General features: G+C 59.5%; 1 protein-coding gene across 5 annotated transcripts in view; it reads left to right on the top strand.

Annotated features, from left to right (window-relative positions):
- The window catches only part of RPS6KA1 (ribosomal protein S6 kinase A1), a 38043-nt gene that overhangs the window by 19743 nt on the left and 5962 nt on the right, over positions 1-12338 (top strand). For 3 of the 5 annotated variants that reach the window (XM_051856819.2, XM_051856822.2, XM_051856817.2), the window contains 10 exons: positions 827-864; positions 1134-1276; positions 1576-1646; positions 1918-2006; positions 2990-3054; positions 3259-3361; positions 4682-4812; positions 6596-6721; positions 6915-7004; positions 7331-7489. In XM_051856819.2, coding sequence (XP_051712779.1) covers positions 827-864; positions 1134-1276; positions 1576-1646; positions 1918-2006; positions 2990-3054; positions 3259-3361; positions 4682-4812; positions 6596-6721; positions 6915-7004; positions 7331-7489 — 1015 coding nt within the window. The remainder of the gene's footprint in view (positions 1-826; positions 865-1133; positions 1277-1575; positions 1647-1917; positions 2007-2989; positions 3055-3258; positions 3362-4681; positions 4813-6595; positions 6722-6914; positions 7005-7330; positions 7490-12338) is intronic. The other 2 variants (XM_051856821.2, XM_051856820.2) reach the window with 1 other exon arrangement.

Below are 12338 nucleotides of genomic sequence, written 5' to 3'. Positions count from 1 at the left end.
CGAGCACCTTCCGCGCAGGTGTGTTGCCCACCTTTTTACTAACCCAGCGGTGCCATCTGAGATGCTGCCGTGAAAGGTCATTCCTTAATACAGCCTCGACAGTTGCCTTGAATACCTGAACACCCTGCAGTAGTGACTCGGGAGCCAGGGGCAGGCGGGGAGGTGGAATGCGGTCTGGCTCCACAGTTAGGCGACCTGAGTTCAAATCCTGGCTGCACCTGCTCTAGCTCCCTGAGCCTTTGTCTCCCATTCATCCCGTGGGGCCATAGCAGTACCCACCTCACATGGATGCTTCAAGGATTAGCAAAAGAGGTAGGGGTGGGTGTTGGCACAGTGGTTTAGGCACCACTTGGGATACCCGTGTCCCATGTTGGAGTGCTTGGGTTTGAGCCCAGGCTCCACTCCTGATTCTAGCTTCCTGCTAATATGCACTCTAAGAGGCAGCAGATAATGGCTTAAGTGGTTGGGTCCCTGCCACCATGTGGGAGACCCAGGTGGAGCTCCTGGCTCCTGGCTTTGGTCTGGCCCAGCCCTGGCTGTTGCAGCCATTTGGGGAGTGAACCAGTGGTTGGAAGATCTTTCTCTGTCGCTTGGTCTCTAGGCCTCTGTCTTTCCTCTACCTCTGTCTGCATTCTAAAAAAAAAAAAGGCCACACATCTGCATAGCACTCCAGGACCCCCGTCCCTCTTGACCCACCCCTCTGACCTGTCATCAGATAGACTGGAAAAAGCACCTCCTGTGGGCTGGGCCTGTGTCTCACGGCACCTCGGTCCCACTGACCACACAGTGGCCACAGCTGAGGCCTTGACCCCCGTCTCTGTTGTAGCATTCTTCTGGACGAGGAGGGCCACATCAAGCTCACTGGTGAGTGCAGGGCGCCTGCCCCGGGGTCCCAGCGGAGGGCAGAGCAGGCTCCCGGGAGCTCTGTGCTGTGTGCACGGTTCATTCTCCTGTGAGGCTGGGCCAGGTACCTGGAAGGGATCCAAGGCCCAGGCCCCAGGCCTGGAACCCGCATCCCCGCTGCCAGCCACCTAGCCTCTGGAATGCCGTGGGGGTGACGCCCTCTGGGTGTGCCACGGGTGGCTGCAGGGATGCCAGGCGTCCTGAAGGTGCGGCCTCTGTCCATGCTGTAGACTTTGGCCTGAGCAAGGAGGCCATCGACCACGAGAAGAAGGCCTACTCCTTCTGCGGGACAGTGGAGTACATGGCCCCCGAGGTCGTCAACCGCCAGGGCCACACCCACAGCGCCGACTGGTGGTCCTACGGGGTGTTGATGGTGAGCGCCCAGGCACTAGCCCAAGCTCGGCCCTCGGTCCCCCGTCTCTCCTCTCGTGGCTGTGCTGTGGTTTTCTTCCAGGCTAGACCCCCACCTGGGGCTCCCCGGCCCTGGGCCTCGCCCCAGTGCCGCTCCTGGTGGTCTGGGCTGGCAGAGGGTGGAGGGACCCACGCGGTTCTCGCTGTGGGTGGACTTGGGTGGCCAGCAGGAATCCTGGGAGTGCAGCAGAGTGGACGGGGCGGAGGAGGCGGGGTGTGGGAGACAGGATCAGAGCCTGAGCAGATTCCTACCCTCCGCAGTTCGAGATGCTGACAGGCTCCCTGCCCTTCCAGGGGAAGGACCGGAAGGACACCATGAACCTGATTCTCAAGTGAGCACCGGCCCTGCCCTGACAGCTCAGGGTCCCCCCCATCCCCAGGCCCTGGTTTGGGGGCTTAGAGTATGAGACCCTCCCATGGGCACAGTGTTGTGCTTGCCAGAACCCCCTTCGCATCCACCGGGATCCCCGACCGCTCTGGGGGCTGAGCTGGTGGCTGGCTTGTCTGGACTGAGCTGGGGGCTGGGCCTGGAGGGGGGCAGGGAGGGGAGCCGGGGCCTCTGGGGCGGGGCCCAGCGCTGATGAGAGCCGGGGGCTGTTTCAGGGCGAAGCTCGGCATGCCCCAGTTTCTGAGCACTGAAGCCCAGAGCCTCCTGCGAGCCCTGTTCAAACGGAATCCTGCCAACCGGCTGGGTAAGCGGCGGCGCTCAGGAGGGGCCGTGGTGGCGGGAGCTGGGGAGCTGGGCAGCGCCGCAGCCGGGGCCCCGGGGCCACATCTGGGCTGAAAAGGGCCGTTGTCCTTTGTGTGGGCAGACAATGCCGCCGGCCACCCTGCCTCTGGCTCAGTGTGTAGGGGGTGTTGGTGGACCTGTCTGGGGGGGGGGGGGTGGCAGGAACTGAGTCATCCCCACTCCCTCTGGGGACAAGGACAGAGGCCCCGCAGAGCTTCCCTGCCAGGGCTTCTGGCACAAGAGGAAGCGCAGGAGTTCAGGAGTCAGAGGCTCAGGTCCCAGCCAGCCCTGTGTCGGGTCCTCGCTGCCGGGCGCACAGCCTGTGTGAGTGAATGAATGCCGCTTAGGAAGCAAGGGGCCCAGGCAGCCGGCTTCAGCCCCCGGGCCCCCGGGCCCCCGGCTCCTCGTCTCCGAGGGAGGGGATGTCAGGCCCCTCCGCAGGGCCCACATGCTTCGGTGAGCTCCTGTTCCAAGCCTGGCACACAGTAGGTGTGCAGGTGCGCTCGCCTCCGTGGGCCCAGTCCAGGGTTCCGGGGATTGAGTGGAGCGAGGGCCTGTCTCCTGGTTGAAAAGACAGCAGGTAAAGAGGAACAGAGACGAGGCTTGAGCCAGGGGTGGTTGGGAGCCCTCTGTAGAGCTCGCCGCAAATCCAGCTTCTGTGCTTGCTGTGTGGCCCTGGACAAATTGCAAAGCCTCTCTGGGCCTTCCTTCTTCCATGAGAACATCGGAGCTTCATCATCAGAGGCTCCAGAAAGTAGAAACTGCTGAACAGGCCGCAGGCAGCCCGGGCCTGTGTGAGCGCTGGGAGGGAGCGGGGCCTGGTGGGCCTGCCCTCCCACGTGCCCCAGCAGCTGGTCCCTGGGCACTGTGAGGTGGCTCGGGGGGCGGGGTGGGTATCTGGGGGGTGGACTGTCCAGGCTGGACCTTTGGCTTGGGTTCTTTCAGGCTCTGGCCCCGATGGGGCAGAGGAAATCAAGCGGCACGTCTTCTATTCCACCATCGACTGGAACGTGAGTGTCCGAGCGTGCTGGCCATGGGCGTCCTGGGGTCCGTGGTGAGGGCGTCCTGGGGCCCCAGATGTAGGCGGAGCGGGTCACAGAGGCCCAGGGGCTGGGGCCGGCCTCCTGGGGGATGTTACCCGGCTGTCTGCTGGGCAGCGTGGCCTGCACGGGGCTCTGGGCCTGCATGGTGACCGAGTGTCCATCCATTCGCAGAAGCTGTATCGCCGTGAAATCAAGCCGCCCTTCAAACCGGCCGTGGCCCAGCCCGATGACACCTTCTACTTTGACACAGAATTCACATCCCGCACTCCCAAGGGTGTGTCCCTCGTCTGGTTGGTCTGTCTGAGGCTGGTACAGGAGGGTAGCACGGAGCCAGGGGCACCCTGGAGGGCCGTGGCAGGGGCAGGTGGGTGGGAGGCAGGGTGAGTGCCTGACTGTGGACCTGCCTCGCTCTGCCTGACTCTCCCGCTCCGGGGCTCTGCACGCCTCCTCGTGTCTGGGTGAGGAGTGGGGGGTGTGGGTGGTTACGGCCGCAGTGGAAAGGCAGGACCCCTGCCCCCGGCGTCTTCCAGCTGCCTGGGAAGACCGAAGGCACCCGGCTTACACTCACGTCAGGGGGAAGGAATCCGCCCTGCAGCACCGTGTGGCAGAGCGGCCTGGCGGAGCAGGGGTGCCGGTGCCCAGGGGTCAGGGCAAGTGTGGGAACCGGCTCTGGCTGCCGAGCCTCGGCGTACTCGTCCGTAGCCTGGGCATGGCCACAGACCCACTCATTCCCCGAGGCTGCTGCAGGAAGGAGGGAGCTTGGTAAAGCCTAACTTTTTGGCTAGAGTTGGGCAGTGAGCGGGGAGTGAGATGTCGGTGCTGGGAGGCCTCCAGGTGAGGTGTGTTTTATTAGCAGAGGGGGTGGTGGTCTCGACGCACCTTGCATTCCTCTGGGGACGGGCAGTCAGCACTTCTGCAAACTGTCTCGCTTTTATCCGGTTAGCAGACAGACGTGTACAAGGCTCCTGCTGTGCACCAGTCACGGGGGATTGACAGTGAGCAAGACAGAGCCTCATGGAGTTCAGGCTGCTGTGGGGAGTTAGACTCACAGGGACGGGGCCGGGGGAGCAGGGAGGCGAGACTCAGAGCAGAGCGTGTGTGAGCCGGGCCTTGAACGGTGCGCAGGGAGTGGATTATCTGGTGGGAGGGGCCACGTGGGCACTGGCTCGGGGGTCCCCTGAAGACTGGGAAGTCAGCCTGGCTGAGCCCTGGAGAGGGAGAGAGAGACTAGGATCCTAAGGAGCTCAGTTGTCAGACTCTTTCCCAGGGCGGAGGGCAGCGTTTGAAAGCAGGGCGGGGGCTCTGGCTGTTGTGGAAGGTGGGCCCTGGGGGCAGCCCCGAGGCCAGGAGGCCAAGGAGGAGGCTTCCGGGGAGGGATGGCCTGTCTCGGCCTGACCGGGAGGCTGGATGTGGGAGTCCTGTGTTCCTCATGTGGTGGGACTGGGCTGGTCTAAACGCATGTGCACACAGGTGAGCTAAGACCTGGGACGGACAGGCCCTGCCCGAGCTCCCACTGTGGCAACTACTGAGGCAGGCTGGGAGCCCCGTGGGTTCAGGGGCCCCTCCTCATTCACATCCTCCCCCGCCCCCACAGATTCCCCAGGCATCCCCCCTAGCGCCGGTGCTCATCAGCTGTTCCGTGGCTTCAGCTTCGTGGCCACCGGCCTGATGGAGGACGACAGCAAGTCCCGGGCCACGCAGGCACCACTGCACTCCGTGGTACAGGTGAGCGGGGCAGGCACTGCCGCCCGTCGTCCTCTCTGTCCAGAAACCACAGAGCAGCGAGCGCAGCCCCGGCCTGGCTCAAACCCCGACACCAGCGTGGAAGCCGTGGAGCCTCCCCGCCCTGGAGTCTCACTTTCCTTATTTGTAAAGCGGGACCATAATGCCTGCCTCACAAGGTGGCCCTGACAAGTGGGTGACAGTGTGGATCTGAATGCCCTGGCGTGGAGCCAGGGTCTGGGTGAATGCCACAGGGCGCCCAGGGGCACGGGGGTGGGGGAGCTGTTGGGTGCCTGGTAGGCATGGGTGGCCGGGCCCTTGTGTGTCCTCACACTGGTCCCTGTTTGGACACTCGGACTGCTCCTTGGGAAGCTGCGAGTTCAGAGGCACGAGTGCAGGGTGAGGGACTGTGGGTGAGAGTTTGGCCCCCGTGTCTCAGTCTGAACGGGCAGCGACAACCCTTCCTCTGTGGTGTCGCCGTGAGGATGACCTGAGTTAGCATGCGTGAAGCGGACACGGCTACAGAATTTATTATCCAGACGGGGCACCTTTGTCCAGGGCAAATGCTTTGTTTTTATATGTTTCAGGAGTTTAATTTTTATTTATTTGTTTTCATTTTATTTGAAAGGGACAGAGAGAGATCTCCCATGTACTGGTTCACTCCCCAGATGCCCACGGGGTGGGTCAGGCCAAAGCTAGGACCCCAGAACTCCACCTGGGGCTCCCATGTGGGCGGCAGGGGCCCAAGTACTTGAGCCGTCACTGCTGCTTCCCAGGGTGTACGTTAGCAGGAAGTTGGCCCAGAAGCAGAGGAGCCAAAACTCAAACCAGGCTCTGATATGGGATGCGGGTGTCCCAAGTGGCACCAAACACCCGCCCAGGACAGATGTTAAACCGGGCTGCATGTGACGATGCCACCACCAGCCAGGGCTGTCCCGGGCCGTGTGGCACCTGCTAGAAGTGCTCACGGCGCTCACTGCCTGGCCCACGGCGCCCACTGAACACCGTCTGGGCTGTCGCTGTTGTTCGTGTCTCAGACCCTCAGGCACCCATGAGCTGGGCTGGGGCACCCAGAAAGGGTAGACAGCAAGTGCAGAGCTGGGACCTCGCCCAGGCCCCTGCGACTCCTGCGTCCCTGTAGGCCTGCCCAGGCTTCTCAGAAACATCACCCGCTCGGTGAGTGCCTTGTGACTCCTGCCTGCCCCCTTCACTGCCCCCTGACTGCAGACTGTAGCCCAGACAGGCTACAGGTGTGCCCACTGCACAGAATAGAAAACTGAGGCCCAGGGGCTGCCAATGTGGCATAGTGGGTAAAGCTGCCGCCTGTGGTGCTGGCATCCCATATGAGTGCCAGTTTGAGTCTTCAGCTGCTCCACTTCCAATCCAGCTCCTTGCTAATGCACCTGAGAAAGTAGTGGAAGATGGTGCCAGTACTTGAGCCCCCCAACCCATGTGAGAGACCCAGATGAAGCTCTTGGCTCCTGCTTCGGATCAGCCCAGCTCAGGCTGTTGGGACCATTTGGGGAGTGAACCAGCAGATGGAAGCTCCTGTCCCCTGTCTCTCCCTCTTTCTCTGTAGCTCTGCCTTTCAAATAAATAAATCTTTAAAAAGAAAATTGAGGCCCAGAGAAGGGTAGGTTCTTGCCTAAGGGTTGCACAGCCAACACCACCCCAGGCCTTCTGACTCTCCCTGGGGGCTTTCTGCCATCTCTACTGAGACCTTGGGTGCTGGGGATGACCGCTGGCATGCTGGAGCCCAGGGTCAGCTCTCCTTCATCTCCCGCAGCAACTCCATGGGAAGAACCTTGTTTTCAGCGATGGCTACGTGGTGAAGGAGACAATCGGTGTGGGCTCCTACTCCGTGTGCAAGCGCTGTGTCCACAAGGCCACCAACACGGAGTACGCTGTCAAGGTGAGCCTGCGGCCGCGTCTTAAACAAGGCTGCTGCTGGGCTGGGGCTGAGGCCAATGCAGCTGGGACCCCGGGTGCCCAGGGCTGATGCCTGGGGCTCTATGGGTGTGCGGCTCAGACTCGGGGGCCTTGCAGAGTGGGATCCATGGGATCCATCCCCCTGGGACTCGCTCACCTGCACCCTCTTTCTTCAGGTCATTGACAAGAGTAAGCGGGACCCCTCAGAAGAGATTGAGATTCTTCTGCGGTACGGGCAGCACCCCAACATCATCACGCTGAAAGACGTGAGTGGGGTCCTCCAGCCCGGGTGGGTGCTGGAGCGCTGGACTCTCCAGAATTTTGTCTCGGGCCTTTGATTTCTGATTCTCCTCCCCATGCTCCTGGGGCGGGGGGCCTTGATCCCTTGGTCTGGCCCACGGATAAGAGTCCTGCTCATCAGGACCTGTGGCCGCATCCCCCTGCCCAGCGGGCACAGGTGCCCAGGCAGGCAGGGCGTAGAGCAGAAGGCATGCCTGAGGCCCGTGCCCTTCCTCCCCGATCTGGGGACCTGGTGTCCGAGGGGGCCAGGCCTGCACTGGGGCAGCGGCGCCTGACCGTAAGGTCCTCGCAGGTGTATGACGACGGCAAACACGTGTACCTGGTGACGGAGCTGATGCGGGGCGGGGAGCTGCTGGACAAGATCCTGCGGCAGAAGTTCTTCTCGGAGCGGGAGGCCAGCTGTGTCCTGCACACCATCAGCAAGACCGTGGAGTACCTGCACTCGCAGGGGGTGAGTCCGCACCAGGGGTGCCCAGGTCACCCCATCAGCAGAGGACGTGACCCACGGGCAGGCGCCGAGGTAGCCATCTCCACTCCAGCCTGACGAGGGAGACTAGGACAGGTGAGAGGGAGGGGGGAGACCATCATTTATCCAGTCTCTGCTGTGTGCCAGGCACCACGCCAGGGTTTATTATTACTATTTTTTTTTTAAAAAGATTTAGTTCATTTATTTGAAAGGCAGAATGACACAGAGAGGGAGAGAGAGAAACAGAGAGAAGAGTAAGCTTCCATCTAGTTCACTCCCCAAATGGCTGCAGCAGCTGGGGCTGGGCCAGGCCAAAGCCAGGAGCCTGGAATTTCATCTGGGTCTCCCAGTGAGTGTCAGGGGCCCAAGCACGTGGGCCATCCTCCACTGCTTTCCCAGGCGCATTAGCAGGGAGCTGGGTTGGAAGTGGAGCAGCCGGGACTTGAGACGGTGCCCATATGGGATGCCAGCATCGCAGGCAGCCCCTTTATCTGCTAACCCACAGCTCTGGCCCCTGGCCTTGGCTTCTTAACTTAGACTTGGACATGAGACCAGCGAAGCCACCTCAGCTCCTGGAGCGGATTCATTCTCTGCAAACGTCTGGTGACAGGAGCTTCCGCCCCCAGGGTGGCCGTGGAAGGAAACCAGGGGCTTGGCTGGGAAAGCCCCACGGTCCCTGTGGGCATCTGCGGGAAATGGGACCAGACCAGGCAGGGACCACGCCATAAAGAAGGGGCTAGTGAACCCTGCATTCTCCCCAGCTGAGCGGGAGTTGTGGAGGTTCTCACCAGCCCCGCTGCTGCTCTCCCTTCCTCCCCGCCTCCTTTCTTTCTTCCTTTTCCCCTCCCTTTCTTATTGAAGTATTTTTCTCAGCCTTTGAGTACAATGAAGACCATTTCCCCCGAGATGAGCCAACTCTTGGCGGTCGGCCGCATTCCTCTGCCCCCGCCCTCTGTCTGTCTGTGTGTGTGTCTGTATTTTTGTGGGTGCACATGAGAGGAAGCTGTAGACATCGCTACCTGACCCATAAACATCTCTACCTGGAGTAGCTGAGAGCGCTCCCGGCCCCGGCCTCTCCTCGCCTTACGTGTGTTTATAACCAAAGACGTGAGCCTTTTCCTTCAGACAGAAGGCATGGCCGTGACTTGTCTTCACGTGGTGCCCAGGCCTCGGCCATGCGTCCTCTGCTGTCCCTCCAGAAAGTCTTCTTGTGATCTGTTCATTGGGATCACAGTGATGCAAGGTTCATGCATTGCATTCATCTCTTAGCCAGCTTGTCTCTCTCTCTCTCTCTCTCTCTCTCTCTCTCTCTCTCTCCCCCCTTCTCTCTTAAAGATATTATTTATTTATTTGAAAGGCAGAGCAACAGAGAAAGAGAGAGGCAGAGATCACCTCCACTGGTTCACTCCGCAAATGGCCACACTGGCCAGGGCTGGACCAGGCTGAAGCCAGGAAACAGGAGCTGCATCTGCATCTCAGTCTCCCACATGGGTGCAGGGGCCCAAGTACTTGGACCTTTTCTTGCTGCCTTCCCAGGCACATTAGCAGGGAGCTGAATCGGAAGTGGAGCAGCTGGGGCTTGAACCGGTGCCCGTATGGGGTGCTGGTGTCACAGGCAGCAGCTTAACCTGCTGCTCCACAACACTGGCCGCTTAAGTCTCTCTTTCTCTCTCTCTCTTTTTTTTTTTTTTTTTTTTGACAGGCAGAGTGGACAGTGAGAGAGAGAGACAGAGAGAAAGGTCTTCCTTTGCCGTTGGGTCACCCTCCAATGGCTGCCGCGGCTGGCAAGCTGCAGCCAGCACACCGCGCTGATCCGAAGGCAGGAGCCAGGTGCTTCTCCTGGTCTCCCATGGGGTGCAGGGCCCAAGTACTCGGGCCATCCTCCACTGCACTCCCTGGCCACAGCAGAGAGCTGGCCTGGAAGAGGGGCAACCGGGACAGAATCCGGCGCCCTGACCGGGACTAGAACCGGTGTGCGGGCGCCGCAGGCGGAGGATTAGCCTAGTGAGCCGCGGCGCCGGCCTTAAGTCTCTTTTAATTGAAGCCGATGTTAAGTGCACACTCTGGTGAGTTCCGTGAACTCTCTGGGCCCATGTTACTGCCATAGAAAGACTTTGCTTTGCCAGGCTGCCAACTTCCCGGAGAGACCAGCTGACCTCGGGGATGGCCCGCGTTCTGGAATGGGCAGCTCGCTGCCTGCGCCATCGCGTACATCGTTCCTCCATTGGCTCTGTTTCCTGTAATCTGAAATTGTTCTGCAGTTGAAGTCTGGATTAGATTCAGTTTCGTCTTTGGAGGGAAGGTGGGAATAGGGTTCAGAGGCCGAGGCTCCCCACCCCGGGCAGCGGCCTCTCCGTGGAGCAGTGTATCTGACACACGTGTGGGCAGTGGCCCCTCTGTGATGCAGTGTATCTGACACACGCGTGGGCAGTGACCCCCTCTGTGATGCAGTGTATCTGACACACGCGTGGGCAGTGGCCCCTCTGTGATGTAGTGTATCTGACACACGTGGGGGCAGTGGCCCCTCTGTGATGTAGTGTATCTGACACACGCGTGGGCAGTGGCCCCTCTGTGATGTAGTGTATCTGACACACGCATGGGCAGTGGCCCCTCTGTGATGCAGTGTATCTGACACACGCGTGGGCAGTGGCCCCTCTGTGATGTAGTGTATCTGACACACGCGTGGGCAGTGGCCCCTCTGTGATGTAGTGTATCTGACACACGTGGGGGCAGTGACACCACCTTGCACTGTATCAGTCATGTTGATCCTTTCATGATCTCTGCCCAGATCCGTTATTTCACTAGAGTTTGTGAGAAAAAACTTTATACCTCGTAACCAGAGCTCCAGTTTGTGTACCACATGTGCTTCTGCTGCCCCCCCTTTTTTTTAGGATTTATTTTACTGGGGCTGGCACTGTGGCAGAGGGTAAAACTGCTGTTTGCGGCGCCGACATCCCATATGGGCACCAGTTCAAGATGCAGCTGCTCCACTTCCGACCCAGCTCCCTGTTAACCTGCCTGGGAAAGCAGGTGACCCAAGTGGTTTCTCTCTCTCTCTCTCTCTCTCTCTTTCTCTCTGTCTCTTCATCTCTCTGTGTAATGCTTTCAAATAAGTAATTTATTTAAAAGGCAGAATTAGAGAGAGAGAGAGAGAGAGAGAGAGAGAGAAATCTTCTATTTGCTAGTTCACTCCCCAAATGGTTGCAACGGCCTGGGCTGGGCCAGACTGAAGCCAGGAGCCAGGAGCGTCTTCCCTGCTACATGGGTACAGGGGCGCAAACACTTGGGCCATCTTCCGCTGCTTTCCCAGGCCGTTAGCAGGGAGCTGGATTGGAAGTTGAGCAGCCGGGACTCGAACCGGTGCCCACATGGAATGCCGGCACTGCAGGTGGCGGCTCCACCCACAACGCCAGCCCCAACATGTGCTTCTAATGGTCACGTTTGAAGAGGCTGTGGTTTTTGAAATGAACACAAGCAGCCTTGTGTTTAGACATGTCAGGGCAGACAGTAACTGTGTTTCCTTACCCCAAGAACGTTTAGAAGCCAGCTGAGCCAGTGAGTTACCCATGGGTCATTTGAAGCTCGGAGCAAAAACCTTCCAGGGTGGGGAGCCTCCAGGTAGTGAGCCCTTCCCGCCAGAGGCATGTGGGCTGCGAGTGCTGGCCACCACTGGGTACCATCTGAAGCCAACTTCTGATAGACGAGTCTCACCCGTTTCTGAATTCTGTGTCAACATTCTCTGTTGTATCCAGGCTTCTGCATCAGTGTTGTCCTTGGAATCCATTCCTGCTGCGGTGTGGCTGCACGCACGCCTCCTCTTCACTGAGTAGATTTCTACCATGTGCACACAGTGTGACTGTCCGTTCCACCATTAATAGATACTGGGTTGTTCCCAACGTTTTACTATTACAAATCGCACTACTGTCACATTCCGGTACTTCTGTCTTGGTGGCAATGTGTAAGTGTTAATATTGGTTGCACACCTAGCAGTGGAATCGCTGGGCTGCCGCGTGTGCATATGTTCATCTGTAGTAGATTTTGCCAGTTTTTTCCAAAGTGCTCTCCTACCAGAAGCTGCGGAAGTGCTAGGGCTTGTGCGCACTGCGTGTGTTCCATCTTTGTAAACGTCACCATTTTGGAAGGTGTGGGGAAGTTTCTTCTTGTGGGTTTTCAGTTTTGTTTTGTTTCTGAGAGGCAGGGAAAGCGAGCTCCCGTCTGCTGGTTCACATCCTAAATGCCTACAACAACCAGCATAGGGCCACGCCAGAGCCGGAAGTCAGGAGCTCCACCCCAGACTCCCACTCGGGTGGCAGGAACCCAGGCGCTCGGGCCATCACCACTGCCTCTAGGGTCTGCACTAGCAGGAAGCTGGGGTCAGGACCTGGAGCCAGGAACTGAGCCCCGGCACTCACGCTCCGACAGGGGACACCGGACACCCACCGGCGTCTGCTCCCTCCTCGTGTTCTCAATTTGCATTTCCCTGCTGACTAACGTTTATTGCCCTTTGGACAGCCTCTTTTTTGAAATGCCTGTCCAAATCTTTCGTCCATTGTTCCTTTTTAAAATTGGATCGTCTGCGCTTTTCATCTTTGCAGGAGCTGTTTGTTTACGATGTGGAGTCTTTTGAGCTGCCCGCCTGCCTCTTGGTTGTTTCTGTGAGGTCTGCATCCTGCCAGGAAGAGCCGTGTGGTGCAGCCTCTGTGGCACGGACTCTGCAGAGGCGGCCCCAGGCTCGGGCGTCCCTCTTTAACAACTTGATTCACACAGGACAGCCTCACCTCGTGTGGCCCGGTCACCGGGGCCTAAACGCACACCCTCTGCTGCTGCTGCTGGC

The sequence above is a fragment of the Oryctolagus cuniculus genome, chromosome 7 (genome assembly GCF_964237555.1).
Source record: "Oryctolagus cuniculus chromosome 7, mOryCun1.1, whole genome shotgun sequence".
NCBI classification, from domain to species: Eukaryota; Metazoa; Chordata; class Mammalia; order Lagomorpha; family Leporidae; genus Oryctolagus; species Oryctolagus cuniculus.
This window is presented reverse-complemented; position numbering and strand designations above follow the sequence as displayed.